At 41.2% G+C, this 23,134-nt stretch overlaps 1 protein-coding gene across 4 annotated transcripts in view; it reads left to right on the top strand.

Annotated features, from left to right (window-relative positions):
- Positions 1-22,360, top strand: part of ZNF112 (zinc finger protein 112) — a 28,008-nt gene extending 5,648 nt beyond the window's left edge. Inside the window, exons 2-5 of one of the 4 annotated variants that reach the window (XM_015458207.3) lie at positions 8,144-8,191; positions 11,196-11,322; positions 13,806-13,880; positions 18,433-22,360. In XM_015458207.3, coding sequence (XP_015313693.1) covers positions 8,177-8,191; positions 11,196-11,322; positions 13,806-13,880; positions 18,433-20,927 — 2,712 coding nt within the window. In that variant the 5' untranslated portion in view covers positions 8,144-8,176 and the 3' untranslated portion in view covers positions 20,928-22,360. Of the gene's footprint in view, positions 1-8,143; positions 8,192-11,195; positions 11,323-13,805; positions 13,893-18,432 lie in introns of all 4 variants that reach the window. The other 3 variants (XM_015458206.3, XM_024979145.2, XM_024979144.2) reach the window with 3 other exon arrangements.
- The last annotated feature ends 774 nt before the right edge of the window (positions 22,361-23,134 follow it).

Raw genomic sequence — 23,134 nt, 5'->3', positions numbered from 1 at the left:
GAAATAGATGTTTTTCTGGAACTCTCTTGCTTTTTCGATGATCCAGTGAATGTTGGCAATTTGATCTCTGGTTCCTCTGCCTTTTCTAAAACCAGCTTGAACATCAGGAAGTTCATGGTTCACATATTGCTGAAGCCTGGCTTGGAGAATTTTGAGCCTTACTTTACTAGCGTGTGAGATGAGTGCAATTGTGCGGTAGTTTGAGCATTCTTTGGCATTGCCTTTCTTTGGGATTGGAATGAAAACTGACCTTTTCCAGTCCTGTGGCCACTGCTGAGTTTTCCAAATTTGCTGGCATATTGAGTGCAGCACTTTCACAGCATCGTCTTTCAGGATTTGGAATAGCTCAACTGGAATTCCATCACCTCCACTAGCTTTGTTCATAGTGCTGCTTTCTAAGGCCCACTTGACTTCACATTCCAGGATGTCTGGCTCTAGGTCACACCATCGTGATTATCTTGGTCATGAAGATCTTTTTTGTACAGTTCTTCTGTGTATTCTTGCCACCTTTTCTTAATATCTTCAGCTTCTGTTAGGTCCATTCCATCTCTGTCCTTTACAAGCCCATCTTTGCATGACATGTCCCCTTGGTATCTCTAATTTTCTTGAAGAGATCTCTAGTCTTTCCCATTCTTTTGTTTTCCTCTATTTCTTTGCATCACTACGAAAGCCTTTGAGTGTATGGATCACAATAAACTGTGGAAAATTCTGAAAGAGATGGGAATACCAGACCACCTGATCTGCCTCTTGAGAAATATGTATGCAGGTCAGGAAGCAACAGTTAGAACTGGACATGGAACAACAGACTGGTTCCAAATAGCAAAAGGAGTATGTCAAGGCTGCATATTGTCACCCTGCTTATTTGAGTTCTATGCAGAGTACATCATGAGAAATGCTGGACTGGAAGAAGCACAAGCTGGAATCAAGATTGCCGGGAGAAATATCAATAACCTCAGATATGCAGATGACACCACCCTTGTGGCAGAAAGTGAAGAGGAACTCAAAAGCCTCTTGATGAAAGTGAAAGTGGAGAGTGAAAAGGTTGGCTTAAAGCTCAACATTCAGAAAATGAAGATCATGGCATCCAGTCCCACCACTTCATGGCAAATAGATGGGGAAACAGTGGAAACAGTGTCAGACTTTATTTTTCTGGGCTCCAAAATCACTACAGATGGTGACTGCAGCCATGAAATTAAGACACTTACTCCTTGGAAGGAAAGTTATGACCAACCTAGATAGCATATTCAAAAGCAGAGACATTACTTTGCCAACAAAGGTTTGTCTAGTCAAGGCTATGGTTTTTCCTGTGGTCATGTATGGATGTGAGAGTTGGACTGTGAAGAAGGCTGAGTGCCAAAGAATTGATGCTTTTGAACTGTGGTGTTGGAGAAGACTTTTGAGAGTCCCTTGGACTGCAAGGAGATCCAACCAGTCCATTCTGAAGGAGATCAGCCCTGGGATTTCTTTGGAAGGAATGATGCTAAAGCTGAAACTCCAGTACTTTGGCCACCTCATGTGAAGAGTTGACTCATTGGAAAAGACTCTGATGCTGGGAGGGATTGGGGGCAGGAGGAGAAGGGGACGACAGAGGATGAGATGGATGGATGGCATCACTGACTCGATGGACATGAGTCTCAGTGAACTCTGGGAGTTGGTGATGGACAGGGAGGCCTGGCGTGCTGCGATTCATGGGGTTGCAAAGAGTCGGACACGACTAATCAACTGATCTGATCTGATCTCTGATTTCTTTGCATTGATCGCTGAGGAAGGCTTTCTTATTTCTCCTTGCTATTCTTTGGAACCCTGTATTCAGATGCTTATATCTTTCCTTTTCTCCTTTACTTTTCACTTCTCTTCTTTCCACAGCTATTTGTAAGGCCACAGCTATTTGCTAGCCATTTTGCTTTTTTCTATTTCTTTTTCTTGGGGATGGTCTTGATCCCTGTTTCCTGTACAATGTCACAAACCTCTGTCCATAGTTCATCAGGCACTCTGTCAGATCTAGTCCCTTAAATCTATTTCTTACTTCCACTGTATAATCATAAGGGATTTGATTTAGGTCATACCTGAATGGTCTAGTGGTTTTCACCACTTCTTCAATTTAAGTCTGAATTTGGCAATAAGGAGTTCATGATCTGAGCCACAGTCAGTTCCCGGTCTTGATTTTGCTGATTGTATAGAGCTTCTCCATCTTTGGCTGCAAAGACTATAATCAGTCTGATTTTGGTGTTGACCATTTGGCGATGTCCATGTGTAGAGTCTTCTCTTGTGTTGTTGGAAGAGGGTGTTTGCTATGACCAGTGCGTTCTCTTGGCAAAACTCTATTAGCCTTTGCCCTGCTTCATTCTGTACTCCAAGGCCAAATTTGCCTGTTACTCCAGGTGTTTCTTGACTTCCTACTTTTGCATTCCAGTCCCCTATAGTGAAAATGGCATCTTTTTTGGGTGTCAGTTCTAAAAGGTCTTGTAGGTGTTCAAAGAACCGTTCAACTTCAGCTTCTTCAGCGTTACTAGTTGGGGCATAGGCCTGGATTACTGTGATATTGAATGGTTTGCCTTGGAAACAAACAGAGATCATTCTGTCGTTTTTGAGATTGCATCCAAGTACTGCATTTTGGACTCTTTTGTTGACCATGATGGCTACTCCATTTCTTCTAAGGGATTCCTGCCCACAGTAGTAGATATAATGGTCATCTGAGTTAAATTCACCCATTCCAGCCCATTTTAGTTTGCTGATTCCTAGAATGTCGATGTTCATCTCCTGTTTGACCACTTCCAATTTGCCTTGATTCATGGACCTGACATTCCAGGTTCCTATGCAATATCGCTCTTTACAGCATCGGACCTTGCTTCTATCACCAGTCACATCCACCACAACTGGGTATTACCCTATAGTTTCATCTTTTTGAGAATGCCACTTAAATGAACTTGTACCATGTGTAACCCTTTAAGGTTGGTATCTTTCACTCAGATAATGCCTTTTTTTTTTTTAATGGAAAATTTTATCTGTGCCAAGTTGAGGGTTATAACCCAGGAACAGCATCTCAGAGAGTTCTGAGAACCAGTCCCAGCATAATGCCTTTTACTTCCATCCAAGTTGTTTTGTGTATCAGTACTTTGTTTTTGTTGCTGGGTAATATTACGTTTATGGTTATACTAGTTTATTTACCCGTTGAAGAAAATTTGGAATGTTTTTGTGCTGTGCTTAGTCACTCAGTCATGTCCGACTCTCTGTGACCCCGTCGACTGTGGCTCGCCAGGCCCCTCTGTCCATGGGGATTCTCCAGGCAAGAATACTGGAGTGGGTTGCCATGCCCTTCTCCAGGGAATCTTCCCAACTTGGGGATCGAACCCAGGTCTCCCACATTGCAGGTGGATTCTTTACCATCTGAGCCACCAGGGAAGCCCAAGAATACTGGTGTGCGTAGCCTATTCCTTCTCCAGGGGAACTTCTGACCCAGGAATTGAACCGAGGTCTCCTGCATTGCAGGCAGACATTTTAACCAGCTGAGCTACCCAACTTTTGGCAGTTATGAATAAGCTGTTATAAACACTTGTGTACAAGGTTTCGTTTTGTTTTGTTTGCTTATTTCTCTAGAGTTTATAACCAGGAGTGGGATTGGTGGGTCATATAGAAAATGTATGTGTAACTTTGTAAGCAGCAGCTAAACTGTTCTCCAGGATATCTGCTGTTTTGCGTTCCCATTAATGATGTACGAGAATTCTAGGTGCTTCATATCCTTGTCGGCACTTCGTATTTTCTGTTGGTTTTTAAAAAAACTTTATTATGATATACCTGTGTTATCTTATTGTGACTTTAATTTACATTTCTCTAGTGACTGATAATGTTCAGCAGATACATCTTTTCTTCAGCTTATTTATCTTCTTTACTAAAATGTTGATATGTTTTGCTAAATTGAGTAACTGAGTTGCATTTTCCCTACTATTGATGTTTGAGAGTTATTCATGTATTCTAAATGTAAGTTCTTTGTCAGATGTCATTTCCAAATATTTTTTCTCAGACTGGTTTGTCTTTTCATCCTCTGAACAGTGTATTTTGCAGAGCAAAAGTTTTAATTTTGATGAAGTCTGATTTATCAGTGTTTTATGAGTTGTGCTTTTCACGTCTAAGAACTCTGCCTAACTCGAAGTCAGGAAGAGTTTCTCTTATGTTTTCTTCTGGAAGTCATGATATTTACTCTTTCATTCCTAATATTGGTAACTTTTTTTAAATCTCTCTTTTATTCTTTGCCATTCTTACTAGAGTTTTTGTTACAGTAAGAAAAAAAAAAGAATACTTTTGGTTTCATTGACTTGGCTCTATTACACATCTGTTTTCAATTTCATTGATTTCTGCATTTACCTTTATTTTTTCCTTTCTTTTGTTTGACTTGGGTTTATTTTGCTTCTCTTTTCTAGCATCTTAAGTGTAACCTGGAGGTTTTCTTTTAACAACTTGAGCACATCACAAACAGGATAAACTCAAAACTAAAGACAAAGAAAGAAACTAAAAAGCATTACCCAGAGAAAAAATAATGCATTATGTTTATGTTCTAGTTGTTATATAAAAAACTCTTACGGACAAATCAGAACTTTTTGGCCAACCCAATATATACTTTGAAAACTTTCAGTGTTATAATTTTTGCTTCCAATGGCAAAATGTATTTTAAAGAACTCAAGAGATAAGTCATCTATCATATTTTCCCAGATATTTACTGTTCTGTGACTCCTTCCTGATGATACAATTTTTTCCCCCTTGTTGCCTTTGAAAGTTTTCCTTTACCAGTCCTTTTAAGGCAAGTAGGCTCCCTATGAATTCTGAGTTTATTGGAGAGCATTTTCACGAAACTTCATCCCTAAATATTTTTCTAAATTGTTCTTTAGTATACAACTCTGCTTTGACAGTTCTTTTCTTTCACTCCTTGTGCTACTTCCTTCTGGCCTCGTGATTTCTAATGAAAAATCTGGGACCGTTTGAATCACTGTAGCCCTGTAGGCAATGCATTGGTTTTCTCTGGCATCTTTCAAGCACTGTTATCACCTGGGAGCTCTGTATACAGGCAAGTCCTGGGATCCAGTTTCATACCAATTTAGGTAGAATTTTGTAGGTAGGGGTGGGACCAAGGTGCTTCCTTTTAATGGGAACCCCAGGTGATCTTTATTTATTTTAAGGTTGGAAAAGTGCTTGCTGAACAGCTTCATTCAATTTTTTAACACTTATTGTTTAACCTACATACAGTAGAATTACTTTTAGTGTAAATCCTGTGAGTTTTGGCCATCACATCACACTAAAAGATTGTGCAGGAATGAAGATATTCCTTGTTTTAACTTTCAGCAGCAGTGGAAATTGATAAAGTCACCTGGCACTACTTGTGACTCCAACAGAGTTACTTGTCACTGAAATGACTTTACTTACATACACGTTTCATATTGCAGTCAGTTTTGGTGGGATGCTGAAGCCACCAGCTTTTTAGGAATATTCAAGAGGTGATATACGCCTACTGATAATTACTACCTAAAATAAATGTACTTAGAAACAAACCAGGGCTAATGTGTGGCTTCTGTATATTTCCTGGTGACAATGAGGATGACACTAATAATAGCTAATCTTTATTGGGTGCTTATTATGAACCTCACTGGCTTTCTAATGCTTTGATGCACTAACTCATGTTTTCTTCATGATAAACTTATTTTTATTTCCATTAGAAAAATTTATTTTGGGCCACGTCGTGCTGCCCGTGGCATCTTAGTTCCTCAACAAGGGATTGAACCAGCACCCTGGACAGTGAAAGTGCAGATTCCTAACCACTGGAACACTACAGAATCCTTTCTGTTTTTATTCACATTTTACCCGTGAAGAAACAGAGGCATTGAGGGGTTAATTAACTTGCAAAAATTTACTTTGCTACATAGGTGCTCAGTCCTGTTTGACTCTTTGTGACCCCATGGACTGTAGCCCACCAGGCTCCTCTGCCTATGGGATTCTCCAGGCAAGAATACTGGAGTGCGTTGCCATGCCCTCCTCCAGGGGATTTTCCCAACCCAGGGACTGACACCTCTCCCATACCCCCTTTCATTGCCTGCTTGGACAAAGCATTGCTTCTATTAGACTGGCAAAGTGGGTTTTAGGGATTAATAAGACTGCAGCCAAGCTTGTTAAAAGGTATCTTGGACCAGCTGAGTGTTAAAAGCTAAGAGGGCTAGGACTTCCCTGGCAGTCCAGGGTTAAGACTTCTCCTTCCAATCCAGCGGGTGTGGGTTCAATCCCTGGTGGAGGAACTAAGATCCCACATGCCTCGTGGGCCAAGAAAACACAGAACAGAAGCAGTATTGTAACAAATTCAATAAAGACTTAAAAAAAAACCTAAGAGGGTGGAGAATGCAGGTGGGCAAACTACTGCCCATGGCTTATTTTTGTAAAGCTCCTCTCCCTCCCCAGCTGAGATTGGTTTTTACATTTAAAGGTTGTAAAAGGAACAAAAGGAACCTTATTCCACAGAGACACTATGTGGCCACAAAGCCTGTGATTAGCCCCCTCCCCCTTCTTTTGAGTTCTTTTTCTTCCACAGACGACTTGGAATTTGCTTGGGAATAGTGAAGAAGATAAATAACAGTAAATGACTGTTGAGAATGGTAAATAACCTTGAGGGAGAACCCAAGAAGTCAAACTCGTGGTTTCCAGATCCTCCCATGGGTCAAGCATGGAGCCAGTGCTTCACATAGATACAGTATCATCATGGGCTTCTGTAATCTTTATCACATTCACATGGGAAGAGGGATGTACCACTGGAATCTCTTTGGCTTCAGGAGGAATATTCACCAGCCATTAGACTTCTCAGAAGGGTGGTCTCAAAGTCTAAACGAATGTTATTGGGTTGGTGAAAAAGTTCTTTTGGGTTCTTCCCTATATGGTATGGAAAACCCAAATGAACCTTTTGGCCACCTGCAATGTTATCAGGGCAACAAAAGTGAAAAGCCATAATCTCTGCGGCCCAGATTTCTTACAACCTCCATTTGAAGGACTGTTTTATATTGCAGAATAGTGCCTGCTTCTCTGAAGCTACCAGATATTAATCTAAAACACTGGTATAGTTACAGCAGTTTTCCACTGCTCACCCATGTATCCTAACAGCAATCTTATGGTATTTGTACTATTACAATCCTAGTGTTGCAGCTTGCAGAAGTAAGCCTGCTGCTGCTGCTGCTGCTGCTGCTAAGTCGCTTCAGTCACGTCCGACTCTGTGCGACCCCAGAGACGACAGCCCACCAGGCTCCCCCGTCCCTGGGATTCTCCAGGCAGGAGCACTGGAGTGGGTTGCCATTTCCTTCTCCAATGCATGAAAGTGAAAAGTGAAAGTGGAGTCGCTCAGTTGTGTCTGACTCTTAGCGACCCCATGGACTGCAGCCTTCCAGGCTCCTCCATCCATGGGATTTTCCAGGCAAGAGTACTGGAGTGGGGTGCCATTGCCTTCTCCGCAGAAGTAAGCCTAGAGAGGTTAATTAATTTAACCATGGTTTAAACATCTATAGCAGATCTTTAACAGTGCCAATATAGAGCAATTCCCAGGTGGTGCAGTGGTAAAGAATCTGCCTGCCAATGCAGGAGATGCAAGAGATGTGGGTTTTGATCCCTGGGTTGGGAAGATCCCCTGGAGAAGGAAATGGCAATCCACTCCAGTATTGTTGCCTGATTCCGTGGACTGACGAGCCTGGTGGGCTACAGTCCACTGGGTCACCAGGAGTCAGACATGACTTAGCACACACACAAGGAATATAGAGCAAATGTGTAGCAAATATATAGCAGTTAGAGGTTTTAAAAGCTAACTGTCCCCAGAGGTGCTTTTAATGAGCACCTCTCCTCTCCCACTTAACTGTGTCTCCTTTTGCATGTTCCCCAGATTCACAGTGTGTATCTGGGGAGGCTCGAGCTGTGTGAGGGCTGCAGGGTGTGGCGGTGCAGGCTGCCCCTCGCTGGTGGGCATCCTGCCGGGTTAGCCTAGGGATGGTTAGACCCCAGCCCACACCCTGCCTGTGAAGATGTGTGTGGCTGCATCTGCCCAGGAGAAGGGACACCTTTTTCTGATTTGCACAGAGATGCGTTTCCCCCTCCCTCATGGCTTCTTTCTTGTTTTGTGTCTCTTCAGGTCTCTGCCTTTCCCCAGGAAAAGGACAAGAAGATGATGAAGTTCCAGGTGAGTTGGATTTTTTATTTCTGTCACTTAACAGGTAATTTCGTTTCTCAGTGGATACCTTATTTCTCTTCCTTGCCAAGAGTAAAGAATGGCGGCAGACATTTAATACTGCTTGTGTGCCATGCTCTCTTGATTCAACTTCTTTAAAATTTCCTTTCTCAGTTTTTATATATTACCATTTTGTTTCACAACTAATAGTGTAAAAGAGAATGGAAATTTTTTAAATGGGAAGGCCCACACATTATTACCCTGCCTACAAATCACCTGTTTTTTTATGTTTATTTTTATGTGCATTCATAACTAGACTTGCAATAATAGATACAATTTTTAATTGTCTTTTATTCACTTAAGATTATAGCACTCAATTTTTGTCATTATTTCAATGAACTATTATACCTTTTCCTCCTTTTTAAAAAAGTATTCCTCATTCACAACCTTTAATGTCTTGATGATTCTTACACTTTTACACAACAGACTCATTTTCCCTTTATTTAATCTTTACTCAGAGTAATTCTGAGAGAATTCTAATATTATTTGTCCAATATTCTAGGGACTCAAAACTTAAAAAAAATTTTTTTAAATAAGTTTTTTTAAAGTGGTACCCCACAGACTTTGTAAAAAGAATACCTAAAGAGTAGTTTTGTCTAACAGAATCATACTGAGGCTGAACTCAGAAAAAGAGCGCTAGCTGTTTTCATTCAAAAAGATCTAGATTCTTTCTTTCTGGGACCTGAAAGCTTTCTTTGTGTGTGTCTGTGTCTGTTTGTGTACCTTTCTGTGTTATACCATTCATGAATTAATGAGAGCATCACAGGTACTTAATTGTAAAATTTTAGTCATACTGTAAGTCATACAGACACTGTATAGCAGAAACTATCACACCATTGTAAAGCAACTATACTCAAAAAAAAAAGACACAGGTACTTTCCATCCGTAACTCTATTCACTGCCCTGAGAGGGACTGAATCATCTTCCCCATCAACATGAAAATAAGAGGTTCATGTAAATTCAGATCCTGTTCACGTTTCTGCAGTAGGCACGTGTCTGGCCGATTCCAAAGTCTTTCTGGACCAAGAGTATCAGGCATACAGTTGGGGTGGAAAGAGACACAAAACAAAAACCAAAAATCAAACCAAACCAGAGTTCTCATTCAGAGACCAAGACTTGAAATTGTGGTGTTTGAAGCTCCAGCCAGAACAAATGCAGTGTTGAGCAGGTCTTCATACAGAAATTTTAAATTTCCCTATAGCAAAAATATTAAAAGACAGATAACAAGGTAGGAAGAAAAGAGTTTATATCACATATGGAAGAAAAGGCCTACTGTCCCCAAGTGAATGAATGTTATTACAAAACAAGAAACAGATGACCAGTAAACATATGAAAAGAGTAATATTCATTACTTATCAATTTTGTGAAAGTTTTTGAGATAACTAGTTTTGGCTTCCCAAATTGACTTCTGAGATTATCCAAGTTTTTTGGTTTTTGCTTTTGAGTATTCGTGTCCACTGTTGTCCAGAGTATGGAGGCTTAGGAATTTATACTTTCTTGGAAGCAGAATAAATTAAGAAAAATCTTTTTGGAGGAAGCACTTGCCATTATGGTCTCAAAACTTTAAAGTTTGTTTTTCTTCAACATTACCATTTCTACTTTTTGTAATTTATCTTCAGGAGATAACCAGCAGAGTTCTAGGGACTAAGGTCTATATGGCAGCAATCTTGCAACATTGTTTACTCTAAAACTAAGTAAGCATGCATTATTTGTATCAGTTCACTATATTCTCAACCATCAATTCCTTGAATTACTGTATAGCCCTGAAGTGGAATGTCAGCAATGATGATGGTAACAGTAATCATAATAATAGTTAGCATTTATTAGGTACTTGGGCTCCCCAGGTGACTCTAGTGGTAAAGAACTCATCTGCCTGCTAATGTAGGAGATGTAAAGAGATGAGGTTTCGATCCCTGGGTTGGAAGATCTTCTGGAGGTCATGGCAACCCACTCCAGTATTCGTGCCCGGAGAATTCCAGACAGAAGAGCCTAGTGGGCTACAGTTCATGGTGTCACAAAGAGTCAGACACAGCTGAAGCGACTTAGCATGCACACATTGGGTATATACTATGTACCAGGCGCTGTTCCTAAGTGTTTTACTTACAGTCACTCATTTTATTATTCCTAGTACCCTAAGGTACAGTTAACAGCCTGCAAGTGAAGAGAGGATGCAGACTGGGTCCAGGGCCCCACGGCAGAGTGAGGCCCCAGAGCTGTGTCCATAAACGCTACACATCTGGATGGGGCACAGAGGAGGGCTCCATCCTTGAATAGGAAAGGTGACTCATGCCCTGTAAGTCTGGCGCATCAAATAAGCGGTTCAGTTCAGTTCAGTTCAGTCGCTCAGTCGTGTCCAACTCTTTGCGACCCCATGAATCACAGCACACCAGGCCTCCCTGTCCATCACCAACTCCCAGAGTTCATTCAGACTCACGTCCATCGAATCGGTGATGCCATCCAGCCATCTCATCCTCTGTTGTCCCCTTCTCCTCCTGCCCCCAATCCCTCCCAGCATCAGAGTCTTTTCCAATGAGTCAACTCTTCGCATGAGGCGGCCAAAGTATTGGAGTTTCAGCTTCAGCATCAGTCCCTCCAGTGAACACCCAGGGTTGATCTCCTTTAGGATGGACTGGTTGGTATATGTATATAAAAAGAGGGAAAATAGACTCCATCGCACACGGTTGGAACTAAAGCTTTTCTAGCAACCCATGCAATGCAGCAGAGCTCCAGGGACTTACCTACAGGGGTAGTATCAAAAGGCAGCAGTTTAAAGTGCAAGGATTCCTTTTCCTGCAGCCTTTCTGGTGGATGGAATCAGCAGTGTGAAAGGCAAACAGAAGGCAGTTGCTGAAATGTGACTTGGTCCTTAGGAATCTGGAACCACTTCCCGTCCTTGACACTTTCTCGGGGCTGTCCCTCTTCCATAAGCATTGTGTGTGTGTGTTTGGTGTCATAGGAGCCAGTGTCCTTCAAGGACGTGGCTGTGGTCTTCACCGAGGAGGAGCTGGGGCTGCTGGACTCGGCTCAGAGGAGGCTGTACCAGGAAGTGATGCTGGAGAACTTCCAGAACCTGCTCTCAGTGGGTGAGCACAGTGCCTCGGGGACTCAGTGTCATCCTCCTGGGATTCCTTTGTGGGTGCAGTCATGTAAAGCTCTGGAACTCCTAAAATCATCCTCTTACCTTAGGTACCTATAAGTCCTAGTAATCCCAGAGACAGAGACAATGTGTTTCTGTCCAGGAAAAAAATCTGTCCCTTGAACTATTAATATGAATGGGGAGCTTGTGGTCCTGCCCCATAAAGTCGAGTTGCTGCGCTTTTCGGATTTTCATGGTGCCAATAACTGTAGCTGTGGTTTTTCAGAGGTATTTTGGTTTTTCTGCTTTAGTGACATACTTGTCTTCAAACATACAGAAAATTTGCAAAAGTATAGAACAAGAATACCCCTATCGCTTTTACCTATGGCTCAGTGGTAAAGTATCTGCCTGTAATGCAGGAGACACAGGAGATTAAGTTCGATCCCTGAGTCGGGAAGATGCCCTGGAGGAGGAAATGGCAACCCACTCCTATATTCTTGCCTGAAAAATCCCATGGACAGAGGAGCCCGGCAGGGTACAGTCCATGGGTGACAAAGAGTCAGACGTGACTGAGCACAGCACACACACCTAGAGTGATATTTCACCCCATTCACTTTATCGTTTATGTGAATGCTCTTTTCTCATATGCATAATTTACATCTGAACCATTTGAGGGTAATTTACACAGGCCATGGCCCTAATATCCCTAAATGCTTCTGTGTGCAGGCCAAGTTCAGGAATCCCCAGGACTACACTCTTGACACCAGTGGCAAGCTGGGGGGTGCCCAGAGCCTCAAGTAATTTGCTAGAGGACTCTGAGGACTCACTAAAAGCTGTTATACCCAAGGCTACACTGTTATGTGGAAAGGCTACAGAATAGGCCTTGGATGCTAGGAACGGTCCTTGCCACTGTGGTATCTTTGTTTCCTGGTCTTAGGGCTTAGAGCTAGGATTAGGGGTGTGTCTGCATGTGTACACCTATATTCATATACATAAACATACATGGATATATAAAAATACGTATATGTATGAATATTTATTCAGTTTCATTCATAGTAAGAGAGGTACTAATTCAAATTATACTGAAACGCCATTTTTCATTCATGAGGTTAGCAAAAATTCAAAAACTTTTTTTTTTTTTTTGGGCTGTCTCATGAAGGTTGTTGGATCTTCATTCCCCAACCAGGGATTGAACCCAGGCCCCAGCAGTGAAAGCACCGAGTCTTAACCACTGGACCGCTAGGGAAGTCCCCCAGAATTCAGAAACTTAACACTATTGGGGGTGGGGGGTGGCAAAGTTGTAGGGAATAAAGCACTTTCATGTTTTGACGGTGGGAATGCAACACGATACCACCCCTATGGAGAAGAATTTGACAGCGTCTAACAGAACTATGGATTTACCCTTTCTCAGCAACTCACTTGTAGGAATTTTCCCTGAAGATAACCAAGTACAAAAGAGCATTAATAGTATACTTACTAGTTTGTGTAAGGGAAAAAAGGGAAAAATAAGTAAATGTATGTAAGCAACACAAGGATTAATCAGGAAATCATGAATTTAGTTTCTTGTCAATGGTGAGCTGTGATGGCGTGGAAGGGATGTTTGAGAGGGTCACACTTGTCTGAATAACACCTTTTGGTCTAGTTTGGACTTTTGTAAATATGTTAGGGGACTTCCCTGGTGCTCCAGTGGTTAAGACTCCACCTTCCAATGCAGAAGATGCAGGTTCAATCCCTGGTTGGGGAACTAAGATCCCACATGCCTTGCAGCCAAAAAAAAAAACAAAACATAAAACAGAAGCAATACTGTAACAAATTCAATAAAGACTTTTAAAAAATGATCCACGTCAAAAAAGTCTTTAAAGAAAATATTTAGTTCAACACATTCTAAAAAGTAAATCAAATAAGAATGTGAAGGGATGATCATCGAAAAGAAAAATGAGTTGTGTTTGAAAGGGATACCTTAACCACAGTAAACAGAGAAAGGAAAGGATTCATGGAAGTAGCTAAGGAATACAGTTTATAACTCTATATACCTTTAGTTTTAGGTCTAGTGGGAGGAAAATTGCAGTCCTCAACACTCCTTAGTGGATTTGTTTACTGCAGTGAACAGAATAAGCAATTCTTCTGCAGGGGCCAAGGAAATTCACTGGAGAAAGTATTTTTTCAACAGATAGTGCTGAAACACTTGGACTTCTGTATGCATATATTTGCATGCCTCCCACCTACAAAATGAAAGATTAACTTGAAGTGGATGAAGGGCCTGATGTAAAATGTAGAAGTGTGAAACTTGTAGATGGAAACACAGGAGAAAATTTTCATGACCTTGGGTTAGGCAAAGATTTCTTAGATATGATGCCAAAAACGTGAATCAGAAGAAGAAAAAAAAACCCCAACAAACAAAAATATGATTCAGGAGGGGAAAAAAACAAAAAACCACAAGTTAAACTTGGTCAAAATTGAAAACTTTTGCTCTTCTCTCCTTTTTTACAGGAAATCAGCCCTTCAAACCAGAGCTTATATTCCAGCTGGAGAGAGAAGAGCGTTTGATGATGGAGTCCCAGAGAGGTGGGTGTTCAGGTGAGAACCATCCGGCAGTCACCCAGCAGCCAGAGAGCCCCTCCCAGAACACGAGTCAGAAGGGGTCAGGCCCTGAGGTGTCTGTACCCTCACTGCTCTAGCTTCTCCGATCCTAGCTCATTCCTTCTGTCCCAGCTGCACTGGCCCACTTGCTACCCATCAGACCTGTCTCAGTGATGCTTCTGCTTCGGGTTACTTGGCTTGCTTTGCTGTGTGCCTTGAATGAGTGAGTCAGTTAATACATGCATGGTCTTCCCTGTCTTCAGTCCTCCCTGAGGCAGCCAACAGGTATAGAGTAAACCATGTGATAGAGAGATACTCCAGAGTGGTGTTTGTCGTCAGATGAATGCCTGTCCTAATTCTGTGTAGGTGTCCTTTAGTATTCATGGATAGGTACTCATTATTTCTTAAAGGATAAGAATAGCCAGGCAGCTAAAAGAAATATCAGCAATGATCAGTGCTAAAGGATAATCTGCCCTCCCATGCAGCAATTTCAGGTGAGACACTCTTGCATTAACTTCCTCAGTTAAATGCCCAGTTCTTTATCTTTTTCTGTTCTTATTACTGTCCCATCCTCTAATATGTAACAGTCTCTTGACCTAGCTGCAGTTTTCTTTTCTTATTCAGTTTGTTTAAATTAAAAAAATCAGTTCACCTGTTTTTCCTGTCCCCAAACTGCTGCCTCTTGCAACCACCCATCCGTTTTCTGGTATCTGTGAGCTTGCTTGGTGTGTGTGTGTGTGTTGGGGAGTGTTTTAGATTCCACGTATAATAGAGATCGAGCAGTATTTGTCTTTAAATACCTCCAAGGTCTACCTGCATTGTTGCAAATGGCAAGATTTCATATTTATCTGTGGTTGCATTTTCTTTATCCGTTTATCCATCAGTGGACACTGAGACTGTTCCTTTATCTCGACTGTTGTACATAATTCTGTGGTGTACATGTTGTACAGTGTACATGTGTTGTTGTTTAGTCATGTCTGATTCTTTGCAACCCTATGGGCTGTATCTTTTCAAGTTAGTGTTTTCTTTTTCTTCAGATAAATACCTAGAAGTAGAATTGCTGAATCATATAATTCTATTTTTAATTTTTTGAGGAACCTCTATAACGACTTCCATAGTGGCTGCACCAACTTATATTCCCACCAACAGTGTACAAGCCTTCCCTTTTCTCTACATCCTTGCCAGCGTTTGTCATCTCTTGCCTTAGAGCCTGGTGAGCCACAGTCCATAGGGTCGCAAAGAGTCAGACACAACTGAAGCGAGTGAGCGCACACACACATCTTTTTGATAATAGCCATTCCAACAGATGGGAGTTGATAGCTCATTGTAATTTTGGTTTGCATTTCCCTGGTGATTAATGTTGTTGAGCATCTTTTTATGAACCTGTTGGCCAGCTGTGTGTCTTCTTTGGGAAAATGTCTATTCAGGTCTTCTGCCCACTTTTTTTAAATTGAATAGTTTGTTTTTTGCTATTGAATTGTATGAGTTCTCTATGTAGTTTGGATATTAACCCCTTATCAAATATATGATTTACAAATACTTTCTCCCATTCAGTAAGTTCGCCTTTTCATTTTGTTGTTGGTTTCCTTTGCTGTGCAGAAGCTTCTTGGTTTGATGTAGTCCCACTTGTTTATTTTTGCTTTTGTTGCTTTTGATCATATGATTTTTATCCTTCATTTTGCTAATACTGGGTGTCACATGTAGTGATCTGAAGACGTTGAACCATCCTTGCATTCCTAGAATAAGTCCCATGTGATTGTCTTGTACGATCTTTTAATGTGCTGTTGAATTCAGAATGTTTTGTTGATTTTTGCATCGTGTTCACTGGGCGGTACTGGGCTGTAGTTTTCTTTTTAAAGTAGAACTTCTAAGCTGGACATTTATGTGAGTCCAAACATTTTAGTAATGTTTCTTGAGTCCTCAGATTCTGATGTCAAAAGCCGTGGTCACAGCTGTGGAGCTGGAAATGCTCCTGGGTAGGAATGAGAGTCAACTGAAAATTTCAAAACAAATTACTTCACTTCTATGATTTTTCTGTTGTCATCTCAGTTCAGGTTCAAGGTCATACAGGCAATATATTCTTTAGACAAAGTGTCAGCAAACTTTTTCTCTGAAGGTCCAGATGGTAAATATTTTAGGTTTTGCTGACCATATTTGATCTCTGTCAAAGAGACCAAATGCTTTTTCTTACACCAGTTTAAAAAATGTAAAATCTATTCTTGTTCCTAGGCTATACAAAAACAGAGCTAGGGCTGTAGTGTGCTAGTCCCCCTGCCTGATGGTATCAGTAGGAATGTAATGTCATATTTTGAAGTACCTTTTTATTTAGTATTTCCATATATTAACATGTTTATACCTTATATTCATGCAAAATTTTGAAAATATATATTCTTATTTTTAAAGTACTAATTTTTTTCCTTCACGGTAATAAAGTACTAATTTTTCTCCTTCATGGTACCTTGGGGAAATCCCTCCCAATCTGAGATTATAACTCTTTTTTTAAAAAAATCATTGCTACATAATCCAATATGTGGCTATAACATGCAGCATTTAGCCATATGCTGCACGTTGCATGCAGCATACTGTGTCTTAGTTGCAGCATGGGGGATCTAGTTCCCTCACCAGGGATACCCGGGTCCCCCAGCATTGGGAGTGTGGAGTCGCAGCCACTGGACCACCAGGGAACTCCGTTTCACCTTTAGGTGACAGAATGTTAGTATAATAACTGAAAGCCTTGCTTTTGAGAAACCAAAGACATCGCTAAGCATTCTTGTTTTTAAGTACTGAGATGCGTACTCGTGGATGTGCCGTAGGCCCTGCAGCCAACACATTGCCCCAGAGCCTGCTGCCACGCAGTCGTCAGTGTCGCCCTTTATTTTTTTCCTTGTTTTAAAAGTTGGCGATAGGGTGGGGCCAAGAGTTAAGATTTTGTGTGAGAAAAACTACACCATTTCAAAGGTTATTTTCAGAATTAAAAAGACACAGTCCACAAGATTCTTGTGACCTTTGCTTTTCTCACTGGCAAGTGGTAACTGAGTGTAACCCTGCCTCTCATACAGCCTTTCAGCTGTGCAGTAAAATTGCCATCACCAGCTTCTTTCCCATAAAAAGTAACTTACACATGCATGCCCTGTCAGTTCTGTGACTGAGAATGACTCAAGCTGTGATCTATTCATTAAATGCTTACTGAGCAGCTGCTGTTCACTAGGAGTGTTAGAGGCAGTAAGGGTGAGACAGTGCACACAGCAAAGTGCTCTTCCTTGTGTGTAATACACTCCCGTGTTTAGAGACAGGAGAACACCAGTAGCTAAGGAAGAATTATTGCATTTGAAGATAATATTCACATTATGAGAAAAAAATTCCCTTTTACTGCCTTTTCCCCCTCACCTTGGATACTGAAAGAGGATTAATATTTTGCCAAGTATTAGGAGAGTGCGTGTTATTGCTTCAGCCCTGTTGGGCCACTTGTTCTCCGGGAATAAATATACTTCTCACTAGGATGTGAATGATACGCTGCCTGCTGATAACCTGAGCTTTCGTAACTAACAGACAAGCCATTTCCACCCAAACATGCCCATCTTCAACTCTACCAGTGCCTCAGATTCCTTAAACATCAAAGTACTTTATCAGCAAAATGACAGTCATTGTTCATTGAGTTTTACTTGTTAAGTTGCCTCAAAGGACCATGAAACTTGCCTGTGCAATTCTCTTTTGAATTAAATTTATTTATTTTTAATTGAAGGATACTTGCTTTACAGTATTGTGTTGGTTTCTGCCAAATATAAACATAATCAGCCATAGGTATAACTATGTCCCTTCCCTCTTGACCCTCCCTCCCATCTCCCTTCTCATCCCACCCCTCTAGGTTGCTACAGAGCCCTGGTTTGAGTTTCTTGAGTCATAGAGCAAATTCCCATCTTGCCTTTGCAATTCTGCCACAGTGTTTCACATTTCACCTGCCCCATGGCCCTTGCTAATTGCAAAATATCTTTTAAAAGGAGTTTAAACTGGTTATGGCTTACAGTGACATAGGAGAACGCATTATTCTCATGAAAATGAACTCATTAGAGATAGGCCATACAAGACATCAAGAATCGATGAAAGGTCTCTGTTTACCTTCATCTACATAGCATTTAACACACGATTTTGTGTGTGGCAAAATACATTTGTCCACCTGAAACTATATTCTTTCCAGTTTGAGACTACCCGCTTCTGTTTTTTCCTTGGAATCTCCAGGCAGCCCATGACAATGTGTGCATGGTTTAACTAGGCCTTTTGAACAGAGCCACCATCTTTGATGTCCAGGTTGCATTGCATAGCCCTGATTTTGAGGCATATGCATAGCCCGAATTCTGTGAATCCTACTTCTATTCCTGGTGTAGCCAAAGGTAAACGATATTCTAAGTATTGTCAGAGGTAGTAACAAACTTTCCTCCAGTTTATTGAAGTTTCATGTCATGATCTAAGTGCAGAATCTTGAAATCTCTGAATAAAAGCATTCATTGCGCACATGTCTAAAATCTCTTTATTCTTATAGGAACCAAGAGTCCACATAATATGGAAAGTATTCAAGAAGTGGGATTAAGCTGCTTTTCCCCCAAAGACCTTTCCACCTGGCAGTCCTGGCAACGAGGTGCAGGCAGGTTAACTGGGTGTCAAGATTCCATGAGAAACTTCCAAGAGAATATTTCTCAGTTGCAAAAACAAGGTGATTCCCCCTGCCAGGTTTGGGCAGGAATACCAATTCAGATTTCTGAAGATGAGAACTGTGTCTTGACTCACATAGGAGACGGTTCCAATGACATAAAAAATCAAGAATTTCCCTCTTGGCGAGCCCACCATTCTTGGAGGAAAATGTACCTTACAGAGTCACGTAATTATCAATGTCGATGTCAGCAAGTTTCCAAGGAAAATGATTTCTGTAAATCTGACAGCATCAGTTGGATCTCACATCATGGTGATAATCTGGGTGTACACAGAACAGGAAAAAACTCCAGCTGCCATGACTGTGGAGAAGATGTCATGAAGGTTTCATTGCTTAATCATATTCAAACAGGGCAAAAGCCCTATCCTGGTAATGAGTTCAGAAAAGCCTTCAGCGATGACTCCAGCTCTGAAGTTCATCAGCAATTAGATTTAGAAGGAAAGCCCTGTACATACAGTGCATGTGAAAAGGACTGTAGTTACAGGTCAGTTCTTCATATTCATCAGAGTGTTTGTAGAGGAGATCATTGTATTTTTGAGAATTCACATCTGCAATCGCATCAGAAAGGACACGCAAAAGAGAAGCCATTTAAATGTGAATACAGTGAGAGCATCAATCAGTGCTCCTCTCATAACACATATCAACTTATACCCAGAGGAGAGACGTCTGATAGATACAGCGTGTATGAGAAAGGCTTCAGTCATAGCTTAGACCTTAGTAGTATTGTTAGGGTCTACATCGAGGAGGAATCCCATGAATCTGAGGAGAATGGGAATGCCTTTAATGAGAATTCTTGTCTTCAAGCCCATCAGAAAATCCACACTGAAGAGAAACGATACACAGACATGGAGTGTGAGAAAGGTTTCATTTGTAACTCAGATCTGAACATTCAGCACAGAGTTCACATGGAAGAGGTTCCCTATAATTCTGAGGCATGTGCTAATGGCTTCAGTCTGGCCTCACATTTTCAAAACCTTCAGATAGTCCACACTAGGGAACAACCCTATAAACGTTACACATGTGGTAACAGCTTCAGCCAAAGTTCGTATCTTCAAGCCCATCAGAAAATTCACATCGGAGAGAAACCTTACAAGGTGTGTGGGAATGGCTTCAACTGGAATTCAAAACTTAAAGATCATCAGAGAGTCCACACTGGCGAGAAGCCGTACAAATGCAGTGCATGTGGTAAAGGCTTCAGTCATAGATCTGTTCTTAATGTTCATCAGAGAGTCCACACAGGAGAGAAGCCTTATAAGTGTGAGGAGTGTGATAAGGGTTTCAGTCGGAGTTCATACCTTCAAGCCCATCAGAGAGTCCACACAGGAGAAAAACCATACAAATGTGAGGCATGTGGGAAGGGCTTCAGTCGTAATTCATACCTTCAAGGGCATCAGAGAGTCCACACTGGCGAGAAACCATACAAGTGCGAGGAGTGTGGGAAGGGCTTCAGTCGGAGTTCACACCTTCAAGGCCACCAAAGGGTTCACACGGGAGAAAAACCATTCAAGTGTGAGGAGTGTGGGAAGGGCTTCAGTTGGAGCTTTAATCTTCAAATTCATCAGAGGGTTCACACAGGAGAGAAACCCTATAAATGTGGAGAATGTGAGAAGGGCTTCAGCAAGGCCTCAACTCTTTTGGCCCATCAGAGAGTCCACACAGGAGAGAAACCCTACCAGTGTGATGAGTGTGGTAAGAGCTTCAGTCAGAGGTCTTACCTTCAGAGCCATCAGAGTGTCCACACTGGAGAGAGACCATACATCTGTGAGGTTTGTGGGAAGGGTTTCAGTCAGAGAGCATATCTTCAAGGCCACCAGAGAGTCCACACCAGAGTGAAGCCGTATAAATGTGAGATGTGTGGGAAGGGCTTTAGTCAGAGCTCACGCCTTGAAGCACATCAGAGGGTCCACACCGGAGGGAAACCCTACAAATGTGCAGTGTGCACGAAGGGTTTCAGTGAGAGTTCCCGCCTCCAAGCCCATCAGAGGGTCCACACAGAAGGGAGGCCCTATAAATGTGAACAGTGCGGCAAGGGCTTCAGTGGGTTTTCAAGTCTTCAAGCCCATCACAGAGTCCACACTGGGGAAAAACCATACAAATGTGAAGTGTGTGGAAAGGGCTTCAGTCAGAGATCAAACCTCCAGGCTCATCAGAGAGTCCACACAGGAGAGAAACCCTACAAATGTGACGCGTGCGGTAAGGGTTTCCGTTGGAGTTCAGGTCTTCTAATTCATCAAAGAGTCCACAGTGGTGATAAATTCTATACAAGTGAAGAGTATAGTAAGGGTTATCCTTCATCAGAGAATCCGTACAGAAGCGAAGTTCTGTAATGTGGTGTTCCATTTTGTTCTGAAGTCTTCAAACAAGAGCTGAAATTTTCCACTCACTTGAGTTCTCATAGTAGAAAAAGAATTTCTTTCATGAAAATGTAATGTTTCTGCTCAACATCAACATTTACAATAGTCCATACAGCAGAGACTTACCTAATGAGAAGCGTTCCATATGGGATTTCATGAGAACTTGAATATCAGTCACTGCAAGTGACTTTCATCAGCTCTTGTACTAGAGCTTAGAAAAGACATGAGTATGGCTAGCCACCTGCTGCTGCTGCTACGTCGCTTTAGTCGTGTCCGACTCTGTGCGACCCCATAGACGGCAGCCCACCAGGCTTCCCGTCCCTGGGATTCTCCAGGCAAGAACACTGGAGTGGGTTGCCATTTCCTTCTCCAATGCATGAAAGTGAAAAGTGAAAGTGAAGTCACTCAGTCGTGTCCGACTCTAGCGACCCCATGGACTGCAGCCCACCAGGCCCCTCTGCCCATGGGATTTTCCAGGCAAGAGTACTGGAGTGGTGTGCCATTGCCTTCTCCGAATTTATACAATGATGCGCATACCTAAATTTACGTCCACTGGAACGTAAGCTTATTAAGAGAAGGGGTTTCATGCATTGCTACGTCTCCAACTCAATGTAGGTGCTCAGTATTTTTGGTAAATGACTAAAAGTATGTAAAGTTGTCATGTTTGAAATGCTGATTTTCCCCAAAAAATAATTTAAAATATATTTGGAGGAGGGATCCTGCAAGTCTTAATGTAAGCAAATAAGTAAGCATAAACATTATTTGAAATGTAGAACATAGGCAGTATCGCAGTCTTAAATGACATGAATTTGGTTTAACCCCCCCAGGATTGGTCCTCCCCATTTGTCCCTCATCAGCAGGGATGGGCTGAATTTCTTAGCATTTGGTCTCTTTCTCTACAGTGTACTATCGGGTTAAGTTTAGCTCTGTGTGTGTGTGTATACCTATGTGCACTTTAAAAGGACAATACAAACTGATAAAACAGTGTTTCTGGTTAACTTGGCAAAAATGAAATGCTGCATTTTACATAACTGAATTTTTACTCCTGCCCTGTGTGTTAAGACAGTTTTACTATAATATTTGGAAAGTGTCAGAAATGGTTACTAACAGTAACAGTAACTTTCTTAATAAATGTTCAAATTACAATATTTGTTTTTCTAGCTTCCATATTTCCATTAAAATCCTTTTGATCTGACTGGTTTCTATATAGCCTTTGTCCAATTCAGACCTCTTTAGCAGGATCTGTGACAAGTTTGGAGGACTTTAATTTTGTCAAATTTTATATCACCATACTTTTCCCACTCATGCAAAGAAAGGAAAAAAAGTTGAACTATAGTTGATTTACAGTATTGTGTTAATTGCTACTGTACAGCAAAGCAAATCAATTAAAAATTTCTTTTAAAATATTCTTTTCCATTGTGGTTTATCATAGGATATTGAATATAGCTCTCTGTGCTATCCAGTAGGACCTTGCTGCTTATCCATTGTATATATAAAAGCTTATGTCTGCTAAGCCAGCCTCCTACTCCATCCCTCCCCCAACCCCTGGGCAACCACCGGTCTGTTCTCTGTGTCCGTGATTCTCTTTTTGTTTTGTAGATGTGTGCATTTGTGTCATATTTTAGATTCCACGTGTAAGTGATACCATATGGTATTCGTCTTTCTCTTTCTGACATTTCATTTAGTGTAAGAATCTCTGGTTGCATCCATGTTGTTGCAAATGGCATGATTTCATTCTTTTCTATGGCTGAGTAATATTCCACTATATATATGTGCTGCATCTTCTTTATCTATTCATCTGTCAATGGGCATTTAGGTTGCTTTCCATTTCTTGGTTGTTGTGAATACTGCTGCTCTGAACATAGGAGTGCATGTATCTCTTTGAATTATAGTTTGGTCCAGATGTATGACCAGGAGTGGGATTGGTGGATCATATGATAATTTTATTTTTAGTAAGGAAAGGAGAAATATTGAATTTTTCTAGGCATTTTTTCAAATGTATTGATTATTAGGATAAGATTTCCTTTTGCTTGCTAATCTGTATCTTCAAGAACAATGCATTTTATTGGAGGAAGTGAAAAATACAAATTTGTCAGAGTCGTACAATATGTATCAAGATGTAAAGTGTACATTTTTGTTGTTCAGTCGCTAAGTCATGTCCAACTCTCTGCGACCCCATA

Source organism: Bos taurus, chromosome 18 (genome assembly GCF_002263795.3).
Source record: "Bos taurus isolate L1 Dominette 01449 registration number 42190680 breed Hereford chromosome 18, ARS-UCD2.0, whole genome shotgun sequence".
NCBI classification, from domain to species: domain Eukaryota; kingdom Metazoa; phylum Chordata; class Mammalia; order Artiodactyla; family Bovidae; genus Bos; species Bos taurus.
Note: the sequence above shows the minus strand (reverse complement) of the source record. Positions and strands in the feature narration are given on the sequence as shown.